Source organism: Phaethon lepturus, unplaced genomic scaffold, assembly GCF_000687285.1.
Source record: "Phaethon lepturus isolate BGI_N335 unplaced genomic scaffold, ASM68728v1 scaffold18507, whole genome shotgun sequence".
In the NCBI taxonomy this organism is placed as follows: Eukaryota; Metazoa; Chordata; class Aves; order Phaethontiformes; family Phaethontidae; genus Phaethon; species Phaethon lepturus.
The window spans coordinates 30,138-46,298 of NW_010551350.1; the positions used below are offsets into that span (position 1 = coordinate 30,138).

The 16,161-nt window shown below is 41.5% G+C and overlaps 1 protein-coding gene across 1 annotated transcript in view; it reads left to right on the top strand.

The window, feature by feature from the left end:
* The window catches only part of GRHL2 (grainyhead-like 2 (Drosophila)), a 53,133-nt gene that overhangs the window by 19,068 nt on the left and 17,904 nt on the right, over positions 1–16,161 (top strand). The window contains exons 8-9 of the mRNA XM_010290891.1: positions 1,010–1,104; positions 10,663–10,821. Coding sequence (XP_010289193.1) covers positions 1,010–1,104; positions 10,663–10,821 — 254 coding nt within the window. The remainder of the gene's footprint in view (positions 1–1,009; positions 1,105–10,662; positions 10,822–16,161) is intronic.

Sequence of the window (16,161 nt, forward strand, 5' to 3'; positions counted from 1 at the left end):
GAAGAATCTGGAAGTTCCTTTAATCAAGCAGATATTGCCTCCTTACAAACCTAGTCTTTCTCTTCATCTGTCATCAAAAAGAAGAATGTATGTTAAACTGTCTGGCAAAGGGAGAGAAAAAGAGGGCTTGTTCCTCTTTTCAGTTATAAAGAAGCCCTGGAAGTTGTCTGTCTTACGTGGTATTCTGCCCTTACTGTTTTTGGTGGGGAAGTGGGTCATCTTTGAAATTGGGACTTTCTCCCTCTTGCTTTGCATTCCTTCTGAAATGCTAGCTTATTGATAATATTAACAGCCCTTTGGAAAGAAGTGAGAAGAGGGTGCATATTTTGTAGTCAGACAATTAAAAAATACTTTTTGTTTACTTGCTATTTTAGTATCGCATACACTCTGGAGAGAGGATCTTTGTGTTTTTGGTTCTTTGTTTTGTGGTTTTTTTGTTGTGCACTTTGGTTTTATTTATTTGTTTTTGTTTTTTGTTTTTTTTGTATTTTTTTAAATAGAGATCCAGCATCCAGAGCAGTAATTCCTGTGAAAGTTGAAATGGCTGGGCAAGGAATGTACACTGCTGATTATTTCCTCCAGTGATAGCTCTTGGCTTTTTAGAAAGCTTCTTTAGGATTTACCATAATGTCATTTATTTATGTCAAGGTTTGAACAGTCCCTTTAAATGTTTCAATAGCTTTTAGTAAATTTTCAAGTTTTGGCCATTCCTTGGCCAAGCTAATGAATGCACCCTCTCATTCCCACTACAGTCACACTGATTCCTTTTTGAGAGCAAGCAGTATTTTGCAAGAACCTTAGCTTTGTGATGTACTGTGCATAAGACTCAAGCTGCAGTATATTACCTTTTTGCAATTAAACTTATTAATAATTGAACATAAACAATACAAGAGGTAGTTTTGGGTGCATTAGACAACCCAGCTAAAAATGCAAAGATGTACTATGAATTGTAAAAGAGAAAGTTCAAACTTTTTTAATGAGTCATTTTTTTGTTTGTTGTTTCTTACAGCTGATTACAAGGAGAGTTTTAATACCATTGGAAATATTGAAGAAATTGCATTCAATGCTGTGTCCTTTACTTGGGATGTCAATGAGGAGGCAAAGGTGAGTAAAAGCCATGCAGATGGTATCCCTTTATAAGTACCATCCATCCTCAGTCACTGTTCCAATTCTCTCCTTTTTAACAAATAATAAGAAAGGTTAGGTGGAGGTGGGAGAGCTCAGTCTCAGCAAAGCCAGGCAAGCCATGGTCTTTCACGGACCTCAGGGATTCTGGCCATCCATAAAAGGCAAGATGGTATATAACGGCTGTCACGATGATACTGCGTTTACACCTGTATGACTGACAGATAGAGATATAATTGCAGGGCAAACCTGCAAGGCTCTCATGGTGTGGTTTCTTACTTGTGGCCTCTCAGTGATTTTCTATTTAAAATATGGCCAGCCTGAGAAATTGTAAAAGTTTTTTTCCTAGTTGCGAAGTCAGTAGGAAAAAAAGTAGTCCCACCTTGTAGGACACAAGGTGAGTATTTTCTTTCTTGAAATTATCAGCTTCCTTTCTATACTATTACCATCTCCAATAATCAATATTCTGTAAGCTTAACTATGCCTTCCCATAATAATGTACCATTATTTTTTATAATGGTAACACAGACTGTCCTTGCAATGGGGCATGAATGTATTTTTGAGGACTGATTCTTTCCTTCCTCCCTTCCTCCCTTCTTTCCTTCCTTCCTTCCTTCCTTCCTTCCTTCCTTCCTTCCTTCCTTCTTTCTTTCTTAATGCTCAAGTACCCTCAGACATGGGATTTTGCATTTGGGGATGTGACTGCTACAGTGGACCTATAAACCAGGACAGCAGAGCACCTTAACAAGTTTCTTACAGATAAGGTTATCCAAAGAGTGGCAGAGTGTTTCCGCTGCATGGACTAGTGTAGGAGAAATGAAAAGCTGCCAGTAATTAGAAGAATAGGTTGGCCTCTGGAAAGCAAACAACAAGGGAAATAGGCTGTGTAAAATGAGTGGGGGTAATGTGGGACACTCAGGGATGAGAACTAATAAACAGCAAACACTGTTGAGCTTAGCAAACGCCTTGATACTGTTTTCAAGTTGAATACAAAATGCCCAATGTTCAAGTAATGCTAAGGATTTTCAAATAGAGAGACATCTTCATGTACGATTCCCCACTGTATTTCTAACAGAGGATTAGAGAGATTGCATCGAGCAAGTGAGTCCTGTGAGAGATTGCATCAAGCATGGAGTGGTAGTGTTAACACTCATGGTCCTGACTTGCTGACTGGAGGTGCTGAGGTTTGTAGTAACAGGGATTTTATTCTCTGATGCATGTTTTAAAAGAACAGAGCACTAAAGAAAAGACAATAGTTCTGAAAACTGCCTACGTCTTTCAAAAGCTGGCCTTGGTAAACAGAGTTGTACTTGGCCCAGTTGCTAATGGTGCTATATTTACTCATGTAATGATTACATTCTCACCGCCCCAGATATTCCCCTATTATGTGATTCCATTTCAAAATACAGTGGTATGTTGTCCTCTGCAGTCACAACAGATGACCGTTCTGTGTGTGATTATTATGCAAGCAAATACAGCAAATACAGGTTTGGGATCTCCAACAAGATGGACTTTCCCAAGGACCTTTATGGAAGCACTACCATGGCTAGAACATGGCAGTCTCGTCCCACTGGCAACTACCAGCCCCATTGCCAGGGCTGGCAGTTCTTTAACATGCTTGCATTTGCAGCTGCAAGCCAGACTTAGCCAGACACCATGTTGACCTATGAGCAAGAAAGTCACATCCACTAATGTCAGGTGTTATCCTCAGCCATTTTGTTCTAATCTCACAGCAATTTACATTGCTCCTGCCTTGGGTGCCAGAACATTAAGAATACAACTCGTGCAATGATCACTGGAAATATAACATAGTAAGATTTTAAAATAATGACTCTCTTATTGTTGCTGCATTAAATAAGCATCAGGAGTAAAATTGAAAAAAGCCACTTGTATTTCTGCAGGAACTAGTCATTAAAATGCAAGTTAGCTTATGTGTACTTATTTTGAGTCGTAGTTATGAAATACCTGATCTTTTAGGAGCTTGAACTGCAAATGTGTTGATAAAAGTAAGAGGATTCATAACATGCTTTAGTATTGGGCTATTGTTGTGGTTTAGCCCCAGCCGGCAACTAAGCACCACACAGCTGCTCGCTCACTGCCTCCCTCCCACAGTGGAATGGGGGAGAGAATTGGGAAAAAACTCATGGGTTGAGATAAAAACAGTTTAATAGGACAGCAAGAGAGAAGGAAACAACAATAACAACAATAATAATACCGATAAAGGAATGTACAAGAACAAGTGATGCCCAATACAGCAATTGCTCACCACTCGGTGAGCCCGTCCCTGAGGAGCGATTCCTGCTCCCCGGCCAACTCCAGTTGATGTACTGGGCATGATGTCGTATGGTATGGAATATCTCTTTGGCCAGCCTAGGTCACCTGTCCTGGCTGTGTCCCCTCCCAGCTTCCTGTGCACCCCCAGCCTTCTTGCTAGCAGGCCAGCACGAGAAGCTGGACTGTCCTTGACTACTTGATGTTCAAAACATCAGCACGTTATCAACATTTTCTCATCCCAAATCCAAAACATAGCCTCACACTGGCTTCTGTGAAGAAAACCAACTCTATCCTGGCTGAAACCAGGACAGCTATCAAGCATAAATCAGGTTGTATCTGTAAGCTTATCACAGTGCACTGAAGTGTTTTCCTCCTCGCACACGTGTACACGTACCCACATGCTTGCTGTAGTTGGAGAGTCTAATACAATAACCAGTTGCGCGGGGTCTGGGAATTCCCATAGGTTGCCCCCGAGGTGTTTGAAAGCTGTGGACTCTGAGGCACGTCACTGAAGGGTGTTTTTTCTCCAGCAATTACCTCATCCAAGAGAGATGAAGAATTTCAAGGCCTAATTACAGACTCTTTTTTTCTTCAGCTTTTTGAACGATGATCTTTAAACTGGCTCCATTGTTTCTGCTCAGTGTTGTTTTCCCTTTTCACCACAATTTCAAGATTAAAACTTAACCTCACAGGCACAAAGACCTTTCTCTTCTGAGTCAGACAAAAGCAACACAGAGCAGTTCTTTCCAGGGCCTCTGAGATGCGATGTGATGAAGCGCTCTACTGGCCTGGGAAGAAATAAAGAAACAGACCAGTCACTGGAGGTGCACACAGGAGCGGTCTTGACAAATCAAACAGAAGCAGCAGAAAACACCTAACCAAATATCCCTGTCTCTCTTGGGAGACTGAACCTGCATCTAGGCAAAATTATCTGGAGCGTCAGATTTCTCACTTTCCTACTCCACCTGGAGGGCAGCTGATTTAAAGCCAGATTTCTCCTCCAACACTCAAGCAGAGCAATACCCTCCTCCTGGAAGCCCTTCAGGATGAGGGTATAACAGTGCGGGTGTGACGGCCAGAATCTCCCTGTTAACAGTGAGTCTGCTAAGGGTTTTTAAGGCATCATCTCAGTTGGATCTTCTGTGGAAGAAACAGGCATTCAGAGTACAGACAGAGGCCTCTCTATTGCCTCCATATCATGAAGAAGGGAACTGGGGTGTTGGCTCTAGCTTCTTGTGCTCGGTCCCTCATGTTCCGACTGATGGCTGGCAAAACAAGTTAGCGGAAGGGGGAGTCTTGTACAGCATGTGTTGAGCTGTGGAATAATCTCGCCATTGCTTTCCATGGACTTAGGGAACAGCACCAAAGTCAGAAACACCACTCTGCTAGTGTTTCCTCTGCTGTATCTGGCTGACAACAGCAGTCCCCTTTGCCTTCTGGCAGAGCAGAGGTGGGACCTGGCACATCCTTACCTTTTTCTAGAACAGCCTTTTCTGCAAGAGGTCACCGTGGAGCTTGTGGCTCAGAGCAGGATACAGGGAAATGAGGAGAAGGATCTACAGCCATGTCAAACTCTTCCTTATGCTGCCCTGAGACAAAAATACTGTGCAATAAGAAAGCAGAGGTAGGAAGTGAAGACTATGTTTTGTATAGTCCATCTTTGTTTCACTCCTGTATTTACTTCTGTATATAAATATGCAACTTTTATGGGCAAGGTGATTTGTTGGCTCCCTTTGGTTGAACCTGAATGCTATGTTTGGTATTTTTAAAGGAGTTCTTTAAAAAACAGCGAGGAAACAAACAACAATTAACAAGAACTGGCTAACTTCTTAACCATCTTCTAAAAGTCTTTTTATGATATGCTATAAGGTAGTTAGTTGCTTTGCTGTTGCCCTACAGAAGATTTTGCTGTAACATCTAGCTGGTTGACAAAGTTCTAGTGGAGGTGTTTGAACAGAGAGCTCAGCTTCATTTTCGGTAGACATACATCTGCCTGCTTGCAGTCTGATTGCTGACAGAAGTTAGTTTGCAAGAAAGATAATTAAAAACCAGAACTCACCTGGTTAAAGGAGAATATCTTTGTCATAAATCATACCAACTCTTTGAGATATGCCTTCTGTCTGATTAATACTTTGCTAATTTAAAATGGTTAGGATGATGTTACTCTGAAACAAGACATTAATCGTATATTTTTATGGAAGCACTTTTTAACCTTAAATTCAAAGGCGTGACTTCAGTGAACAGTTGCTAAAGAAAAATGTCATTTTAAGATGACAAAAGCAGACAAAAATTACTTTCCAGTAATATCAAGAAATTACTAATTTCTGCAAAGCGCTGCAACTTGGACATGCGGTAAACAGACATGTTGGCGGATATATTATTCAGGCAGGTGCTGGCACATGCTTTTTGGCGTGTAGAGTAGTTGTGTGGTGTGTAGTTGTTGTGTATACTTGCATGCAATCATTGTCCTGCTATATTTAACTGAAATGTAGATCTTTAATCCGAAGCATGCCGAAGCCTCTGGGAATCTTTCCAGTTATTTAATGAGTTCTGGCATAGCACATACAGTAATAAAATGTGTTTTTAATGAGTGAGTGAGTTGCAGCATTACGTTCTTAGACATTGTGGACCAAAGTGAGCTATGATTACAGTGGGCAACATCAAGCTGATAGACCAGCACAGTCTATCAGCGATTTGTATTGTGACAATCCATATTTCTTTAACATTGCTAGCAATATTTAGGACAAGCTTTGACTAGTATAAGAATTATTTTGTTCTTAATTATTAAATTCCTTTCTAACTTACATCAAATTTTGTTTCATTAGGGAGGAAATTAATATTCTCTCTACTCTCAAAATTTAAAGTTTGGAGGAAAATACTTTATTTGGGGGAATTAGTACCAGAAATTATGTAGGATTAGACTTGGCAACTGGTTTAATAAACCATGTCTCTGTGTATGTGTGCATATATATATATTTGTGTGTGTGTGTGATCCATGCACACACATACATATATATTAAAGAAGAGTTAACCTGTGGTAGCAAATAATGTTGAAATTTCAGTGTATACAAATGGTTCAGTAAGTATGCATCTGGGATTCAAGGCAAATGGCATTTTTATGTAGTTGCCGGGGTGTGGTGTGGGTTGAGGAAGCTTCAAAAGAGTAGTGTAAACATTTGCTGGAGACATTTGTATTGAAATAAAACAAAGGTCTTACCTTTGTATGGGATTTATAAGGTAACGGCTGGCAGGAGAAACTATAAAACCACACTTTCTGTGTTTATGAGGAATGATGGGATTGATGTTAGTCATTTAAAAGACAAGACATTTAACTCTTTGTTGTTACAGTCTGGAGGGATGAACCCCTTTAAAACAGGATTTTGTAAAGACCCATCACCCAGGCTTAGATTCTGTGTATTGCCAGTATTCAGCAGAGAAATTGCTTTAGGTTTCTGATTTTGTGCTGTAACACATTCTTCCCTCCCTTCTGCCCTTGGCTCCTTCTGAGACGATGGGAGCCAGAAATGTAAATAGTAATAAAAGGCTTATATTAGACATTTCGTAACTGTAGACCTTTAAAGTGTACAAGCTGAGAGACTGCAGCAGGAGTTATGTTGGCTGGATTAAATGATAAAAGGGGAAATGCATTTCTGGGCCTTGCTTTCTCTTAAGGCAGGTTACTGTGTTTGTGTCTTATACATCACTAATTATGCTGCAGTGTTTAACAAACAGCCAGTAATTCACATAATAACGGCTACACTGTGGAGGAGCGCTTTCCCCAAAAGAGAGAGCGCTTTTTCTAGACATGCTCTGTAACAAACAGAAAAGTTGTCGTCATCTTAGGCTACTTTTGAAACTTTCTCAGGCACCAAATGTTTCTCCAAATTAGTTTTTCATTGCCAATGGCATGCCTGAGCTGGAGGCTAGATGGGTGGAACTCTATTATTAATTGCTCTAATCTAAGATATGCTGACATAAAAAAAAAAAAAGACATTGCTATAATGACAACCCAAACTTGTTCCTGATAGCAAAACACTGCTAAAATCTAGTTTGCACAGGAAAAAAAAAGTTTGTAAATTCATTCAGGTACAACCAAAGTCACATCCATTAAAATAGTTCTAAGTCAAATGTAGACAGGGCCCTGGGGGGAAAAAAAAGGCCATGATTTCTACTACTGCTACTGTCGTTTCTACTTAACTATATTTTCTGACCATGTAACTCTATCATGCAATACACCAGAGCAAGAAGGCTCTTAAACCAGAGTGTCTTCCAAGAGAGGTAGGATGTGACTTAATCTTTTTGCGGCTGCTCGTGGGGTTGTTTTGCTCCTTTTCTCATTGGGAGTGGGAGTACCTGCATTATGGACAGGAGCTGCAAGGGAGGGAGAGATGAGGGCTGTAAAGGGCAAAGCAGGCTGTGCTTGGACAGGCAGGTGAAGTCAGCAGGCAACATTCCTTGGCCACTGCCTCGAGGAGGTGACGGTTTCTGGACAGGGCAGGAGCGGAGAGAAGGGTACTGTCCAGAGGGTTCCCCGGGTCCCATTCACTGCAGCAGCCTGCTGCACCACGGTCCACATTTTCAGTCATGCAAAGAAAAAACACCCCTAAAATTAACTCAAGTAACAGAACTTGTGCCCTCTTCTCCCTCCGTTTTCACATCCCCCATGTTTTCCAAATCCAAAGTCAGTGTTGTGCTTTACAGGAAAGCTAACAGAAGATTGCGTGGAGACAGAAAATTTTCCCCAAACTAAATGATCTGTGTTAATTAGAATCCATCTGTCTATCTGCGAGGTGCAAACAGTGTGACAGAAAGTATTAGTACACTTCACGTGCATGCATGCGTAGTCATTGCTCCTCAGAGAGATCCTGATGTATTACAGTGTCAGGACAAGGATATTGAAACTTACAGCATCAATCTATTATTCATGCTGAATAATCTGTTATTGCTGTATAGAGACTCTTAAAATGATAAAATCTCTCTTCCTCAGCCACTCCTGCTCTGCTCAGTGTTTCTGGAGGCAGCGTTAGAGATCACGCAATGTATGTAGTTGATTAAGGTGGGACGAGGTCTTTTTTTGCTTCTCAGCTGAGTGTGCGGTGAAGATGGTAGATGCACAAACTGCTGAGTAGATGCAAAGCCTGCACGTCCCCTCTCACATGTTAACGTGCAGTTTGGAAAATCCCTGTGCAGAACTATGGGCTAAAATATAGCAAGACCAGATTCTGTTTTATGCCAGACCTCATTCCACTGCTCTGTGTTCACACACACTTTAAGGCATTGCCCTGACACTGTAAAGGAGTCTGAAGGCAAATGAAAATTCAGGCCATCATATTTCAAAGGCATATGCACCCGTGTCCACACTTACCTTTGGAGCTGGAGGAGACCAAGTTGTAATTTGAAACAGAAATAACACTATCAGCTTTAAAATCAGAGTTTCACCTAGGGCCCTTCCCCGCCTCCCTTCTCTCCCCGAAGTTAAAGTTCAACTATTTCATTTGTAAATGCAGCTCTGTGATAGAATCAGAAGCAGAAATGCGGAGGTGCCATTAGCTCAGTCAGGCAAACAAGCTGCTCTGGCTCCATCGTAAAAAACCTGACTGTAATGTTAACTTCTGCTATTAGGGTAAAGTATCCCCCCACCAGCCCTCCAGGAGCCCTTCTCTATTTTCGGCTGCCTTTCTCTTACGGATGTTAGTATTCTGGTCACTCAAGCTAGTTTTTTTCCCTGCTTGTGGATCAGGAGGGGCTCCTTCATGCTCTCCCTTCCCAAGTCTTCCCAGACCCCAGGGGCCTGTTGGCCTCTCCTCTGCCCAGCGAGGTGTGCATGAGGTCTGCTTGAGAGACGCCGCAGATCTCTTCCTTCCTGGGTTCCTTCCTCATTCTGCTGGAGCAGCTTTGACATCCTCCTGGTTCAAGGAATACGTACTGGCGGTTTTCTCTGTCCTTTTCCAAAGTTCACAGTTTTGGGGTTTTGTTGTAGTTGTTTTTAAACTGAGGAAAAGTGAAAAATGGAATCACATCAATAAATAATTGGCCCAAATCACTATGTAATGCATGTATTCATCACTGGGAAGAACAAGTGGATTTTTAATAGAGTTTCATCTCTCAAGGTTGATGCATACTGTTCTGACTGAAAGATATCAGTGATATTTCAGTTCACAACACTTGCTTTGCATCAAAATAGTCCTTGGCAGACTTGGTGATGGGAGACCCTTCTGCCATGTGCTGTACGTGGCAATGAGACACAACCTTGTCCCATAGAACCGATGGAGGTTAGAGGGCAGGAGGTGACTAGAGGCTACCAACAGACATAAGCAGGCATAGAAGGAAAGCACAGACGGGTTTCTGAAGCAAAGGCAGGCAGGGCCTGCCAGGAACCAAGGGCAGTGTCAAGTTGCATGGCTGCTACATGGCAAAGGGGACTTTTGAGAAGAGGTAGGGAGTAGTTTTATAAATGTTTGAGAAACTCTTTTCCAGTTTGAAAGACAGGATGAGATCCATTTTTGAAATTGAAGAAAAATAGTGAAGGACGCTTAAAGTGAAGACCAGGAGTATCTGGTGATGTAATGGAGGAAGGGGTACTGCTGCTGAGAGTGTGAAGAGAATTGGAGAGGTGCAGAACTTTTCTTTGGCCACACTGAATTTAAATTGTGAACTGTCAGAAGAACAAGCCAGACCAAAATATGGCTGGAAAGGATGATGCAAGATGATCTTCCTATGTCTCTATTAACAAATAGTGCAAACATACAGAGCAGATTTCTAGAGAGAAACAAGTCAGGGCTAAAGACCTGACATCCATGTGAGACACTTTTTAGGATGTTTTATCTCAGATTTTTAGTCTGATCCCACAGACTGAGCAACCATTAGCAGCTGGAGCATGTGAGGTGTGCTCCTAGTACACATCTGGTCTGGCTCTTCCAAAAAGAATCCAGCTTATGCACTCTGGAGCACTGTGGTGTGAACTAAAGCATGGTAAGTTGGGGCAATCAAATGATTCACCTCAAATGTGAGCTCCTGATCCAAACTGAAGCACTGCTATGCACCTTAAAAGTTTGTCCTTCACAGCATGGGAGCATCTTTGCTGGACTTATGACAGAAGTGGAGAATAAATGTGTGAATTGCCAGAGTGTGGATCGTAGCTGAATTAAAATCTTCTTTTTGGAGGGGTGTATTTGCTTTTATTTTCCTGGTTGTTGTCATGTGTTTCCAGAATTTTAATAGTTGTTTGCACCACATTTTAAAAGTAATCTCTCTGGTACACAGATTTTCATCACAGTGAACTGCTTGAGCACAGACTTCTCCTCACAAAAAGGAGTAAAAGGGCTTCCTTTGATGATTCAGATTGATACATACAGCTACAACAACCGCAGCAATAAACCCATCCACCGAGCCTACTGCCAGATCAAGGTTTTTTGTGACAAGGTAAGTGGAAAGCCTGATTACCGTGGATAGAGGAGGAACCTTGTTAGACAGTTTATTATTGCTGTATTTTAGACCTAATTAAATGCTTTTTATTTCTCTAAAAAAATGTGTTTCATGGTAGAATTTGGACCAGACATATCATAAATCCAACAGATTATCATGTAATTATCTTACTGCTTCGCAGCCTTTTTGGCTCTGATTCCTCAGCTTGTGAGCAATGGTTGGATTGTTTAAGGACATCATGTTATAGGTCATGACACAGGAATATAAAAAAAATAATAGAAAGCACAGACATAAAGATCTCTCCTTGGAAGCTCAGTGCTGACCATAGGCTCACACAAGTGCCAGTCTGATGATATTATCCCATCTGGCTCTAACAGATGGGATAGGTATCGTGTAAACTTTGTGGAAAGGTCTCTGATAGAGAAATGCACCTTTCAGAAAGGTCTACTAAGGTCTGTGTTATGATACAGTGGAAAACACTGAGTCCCAGTGATGCAGCTGATGGGTTTCCCCCTGCCTTGATTACATACCATTATTTTGGAAGTTTCAATGAGACTTTTATGTTGCTAGGATCCTCTTATTAAAAGTGAACTGCAAAGTTGTATTAGCCATTCCCATTTTGTAGTTCAGTAATGATGTATTTTTCCTTTTTTGGCTCACTCCCTCTTTTGCAAAATTTGGCTTTTACAATGTGTTTCCCCACTCCTTTGTGGGCATTGGTAAGATTTTTCAGCACCAAAACATAGATCATGCCTTAATGAGTCTGACAGTGTCATGGTCAGCTATATGTATCACTGAGTAGAAATAGTTGCTCAGAAATGTTATCTCAGTGATGATTCTTAGATGTGAATGTGACCACATTTCAGTTGTGTTTAACGCCTGCCAGCCGATGACTTTAACCCTGCTGGGAAGTATCTTCCAGTGGGGAGCTGATGCCTGGATTCTAGTCAAGGTTCAGGGATTCAGGAGCCTACATCTATTTAAGTGACTTGGAAATGTATCCAAATTAGTCTTGCCTTCTTACAAGTGGGAATAGAAAGGCAAAAGGCCATGCCCCAGGCAGTACATAGCATTAACTTTTTAATGGAAAGGGTAAGAGTTCAACTGTTCCAGGTCTCTGTGCTGCTGCTCCTTCCCCTTTTTCAGTTCATTCCCCTGTTGCTGTCTTGACAACGGGATCTTGAGGGCTAATCAGTCAGTTGTGTTAGTGGAGTAAAAACTTTGAAAGTAATGAATGTAAATGTATGCACTGAGGTCTTCTTGCAGTCAAAATGTTATGCTTTTAATTGTAACTTTGAATGTCAAACATTTTGAGATTTGAAGCTGCAGCTGGATGTTAAAAGCTCAGTAGATATCAAAGTAACAAGTTGTTTTTATCTACCTGTTTTTGAAAAGCAGTTAAAAAAATCTGAATTATTTAAAAAAAGGAAGGAAATTCAGAGCAAAACTCATCAAGGGTGACCTGTAGTCACAACTGGTGGAGATTTTGAATAGTACATGTTCATTGCATCTATGGGCTTAATTGGTACTTCAAATACCCAGACTAGAAAGCAGGAAATGAATGTTGAGTCTTTTAATCAAAACTGTCTCAAAGTAGAAGAAAAGATCACAGGGGTAGTTAAAGCGTTATCCACATCAACACTGTATTGAAAGTGAGAACTGGAGGGCTCAAGGGTATCGATAATGGGATAGATATCTGTATAATATAAATATATACACGCACACATGCACACAGAGCTTTTTAACTTAATGCCGGGCTGAAAATGAGTTGAATGAATGAAAATGAATGGAAATTATTAAGGTCAATTCACATGACAGTTTGTGCTAATTGGCACTTGGAAGGAGACTGAGGCCTGATTCTCCCCGCACTTACCTGCTGTATCTTTACCGACCTGCGTTTGTCACGGTGCTTTTGTAAGTAAGAAGTGGTTGGAGAATTTCCACTTGCTGATGGCACTGGAAGAATTCGTCGCACTCAGAGGAAGGTAGCTGGTGCGGCTGGGTACTCTCATCTTTCCAAAATGCCAAAATAAAACCCTGGCACTGGTTGCAGTGGTGCCAAATGGAGGGTCCATGGCTCAGTTTCTCTGTCAAGTCTGTGACTCGCCCTCTAGAGACAAAGAGAGGGTTTGCTGCCTGTTTGGGGAAGGCCGTGAAGGTGAGACAATTATTGCCCACCTCTTTGTCATGATCAATGAAAGAAGTATTATGGGGCCATTAAAAAAAAACCCAACCCAAACCAACAAGCATATAATACTTTTTATACATTTAAGAAGTGTGAATTGCACCATTATGCTCCATTCTGACAACCCCAAAGAGAAGCTGATGAGAAAAGTGCCAGATTTATTACAGTCACCTGGCTCAGAGGAACTGCACAGTAAATTCCTCCCGCCTAAGTACTGAAACATATCTTAGTTTGAAATGTGGAAGAAAAATTGTTCCTGCGCCTGACAGTGTTCTAACAGATGTTTTTTTCTGCAGTGATGGTGCCTCTTTAGGACCAGCAGATGTGTTTGTGTATTAACTTGGATAAGTCACAGGTGGAGGTGTCCAGTTTTTAAGAAAAACGTTTGCTGAGAAATTCATGTCCTCCAGCTGAAACACAGCATAGCTGTTGTGGAAAGAGTATCCCTGAAGAAATAAAACTGCATTTAGCTAAGTGGTACATATTATATATGTTTTAGTATTTACTCAGGCAGTTACTTAAATTTAGTATTCATTTGCATATAAACTAGCGAGCAACACCAACTCAGATCCAGTGTGTGCTTTGTGACATAAATGTATGGAGATAAAGGCTGCAAAGGTTGTAATCATGTGCTTGCTCCCTATTCATTCTCCAATCTTTTGTTCCTGTTTATTTTCCAGTAGGCAATCTTCAAAGCAAGTGTTACAGTGCATACCTTGTTTTCTCAGTGCTAATCCTCTCTGCCCTTGCAGTCTTTTTATCACAGGCAGATCACTGATGCTGCTTTAGGATAAGAGAATATAATTTTTATTCCTTAAGTAGGTTGTCAGGGAAACTTGCTACCAGGCCTATTTATATTTATATATTGCAAGATGCTTTAGCCACTGTGTATGAAGGAGCGGAGAATTCAGAGATATTTTGATTTTCTATATGTGATTAGCCTTGCTGAAAAGAAGCAGAGGCATTTGACTTGGCAAATACCATAACATTGTTCCAAAATGAAATAAATTAATCCTGTTGTCTTTGCTCTGAAAAACTACATGTTGTTTGGAATATATGTAGTTCCTGCCCTGTCTTCAGTATGGATTGTCATAGAGAAAATGGATTGTCATAGGGTATTGAGCAGCTCTAATACACTATTAGTCTTCAGCTTTAGAGAGAAGAAGGCTGAAGTCTGTGGGCCTGTCTTACCAGATGTGGAACGCTTTGGCCTTGAACTAGAAACAGGTGTATACATGAGCTTCATAAAGGTGATGGGAGTGGTCCTTATATGATGGTAAGGGCTTTGTTAGGCTGGAGCTAGAATGCAAGACATAAGCTTAAATGAGCTGAAGTCTTGGAAGAAAAATATTTTGAATCAGCTGAAATTCATAGGCTGCACTTTGTTAATGGTTAGTAACAGAAATACTCATTGCATTTATATGAAGTCCAGACATCAATGAAAAAATGAAAAAACCTCATTCAATTATTTGACTGGTCAGAGCCTAATTTATAGTCACCTATGAGAAGTTATTTCTTCTTCTGTCCTGAAGAGATATGCAAACTCTGATTTATTAGAGATGTGTCAGATGGCTCAGCTGTGAAAACTGTCCAGCAGAAATGCACCATCGTGTAGGCTTGGGTGGCCCCTGCACTGTGCCATGTGGGATGCTCCTAGCTCAGGAGGGCTGGTAGGTAGTTTTGTGGGTATTGCAAGTTGCTGCATTTGTAAAGTGGCTGTGGCACAAATAAGCACTGCCGGGTAGGAACGGCTGCCCTGCTCAGAGATTGCCCGCACCCCAAATGACTTGGGGGTGTCTTGCCTTGAATGAATGAAGACAAAGCTGTGAAGTTTTACCATGTTCATAGTTAACAGAGAATATCAAAGAAAAATCATCAAACCATATGTTCTTCATTGTGTATAAAAGGCTGAGTCCCCCTCAGTTTCTGCTTTCCTAAGAAACTCGTGCTTGCTGCCGTGTACAGGATGACTTTCGAGGTTCACCCTGCTACCTGTGAGCAGCAGAGCGGCAGCACTGAGCGGCAGGTAGGGCTGTGGCTGCCTGGCAGAGCCGCTTTGTGCAGCCCAGGGCTCTCAGGGATGTGCCTGCTGCAGGACAGGTGCTGTGAGGCATGTTTTTGCTCCTTTCTGTCAAAGAACAGGTGGCCTTTAAAGATACAGATGTGCCCCTAGAAACAGTTTTGATAAAGGCACAACTCTGAATCCCTTGTCTTCTGTGGTTGAGGTCAGTAACAACTGAATTGGGACCTGAGCCTGGAGGCAGTGTTTCTGTTAGACACCTTCATGATTTTTAAAATGTTTCTTCCGCCACCTCTTTCAGCCTCTGGAAATCTATTGATAGATCACAGCCAGGAGTACATCTTTCCTTGTATTCTTTTCAAGCTTCGTTCATTGTCTCATGTGTGTGAAATTTGCCATCTTGAGTGGATATTTTTGTCTTTCCTTACCTACCTCCCCCTCCCCTCTTTCTTTTAAAGAAACTTCTAATTTTAATTTGGAAAGAAACATTAATTTTGCATGCTGACTGTCTGGGAGCATATGGATCTTTAATGCCCTTCACAACATGACTATTCATATTTATAAAGTAAATTAGCAGAACTTCAAAGGAGGTGTTGCTGCTTTTTATGTCAATAACAAGTTTTATTTTCTAAACTTGTTGAGAGTGTATTTACATAACAGAAGCCTGCAACTTCCCAGGAGTTCCTGGGGCCTTATAGGGCAGCGCTACATTGCTTTCCAGTGTCTGGAGGGCTTCTCCCTGTTTGAAATGCCTGTATTTTTCTGTAAGAGCCCTTGCACTGTTGGCAAGCTGTCAGCATAGCCTTCTTGCACTGGCACATCTCAAAGGCCTCTACAAAGCTGGCCACAGTGGAGCAATGCCATCCCCAGACAAGGTGGGTGGAGGAGAGTTTAGGGAAAAGCTTAGCACAGACATGATCTAAGATGATAGCAATCCTGCAGGTGTTTTACGTCAGTACCTACGCAAATTATTTGGCCTGAGCACTCTGTCCATCGCAGAGGCACTGGGCTCAGGGTGCCTTCTGCACAAGTGGTGGCAACAGCCCTCCTACAGACTGCATGCTGCCTGAGCTGTCTATCCCATCTCCTCCAAGCCAACATGCAGATATGTTCCTCTTGCTGTGTCCAGCCC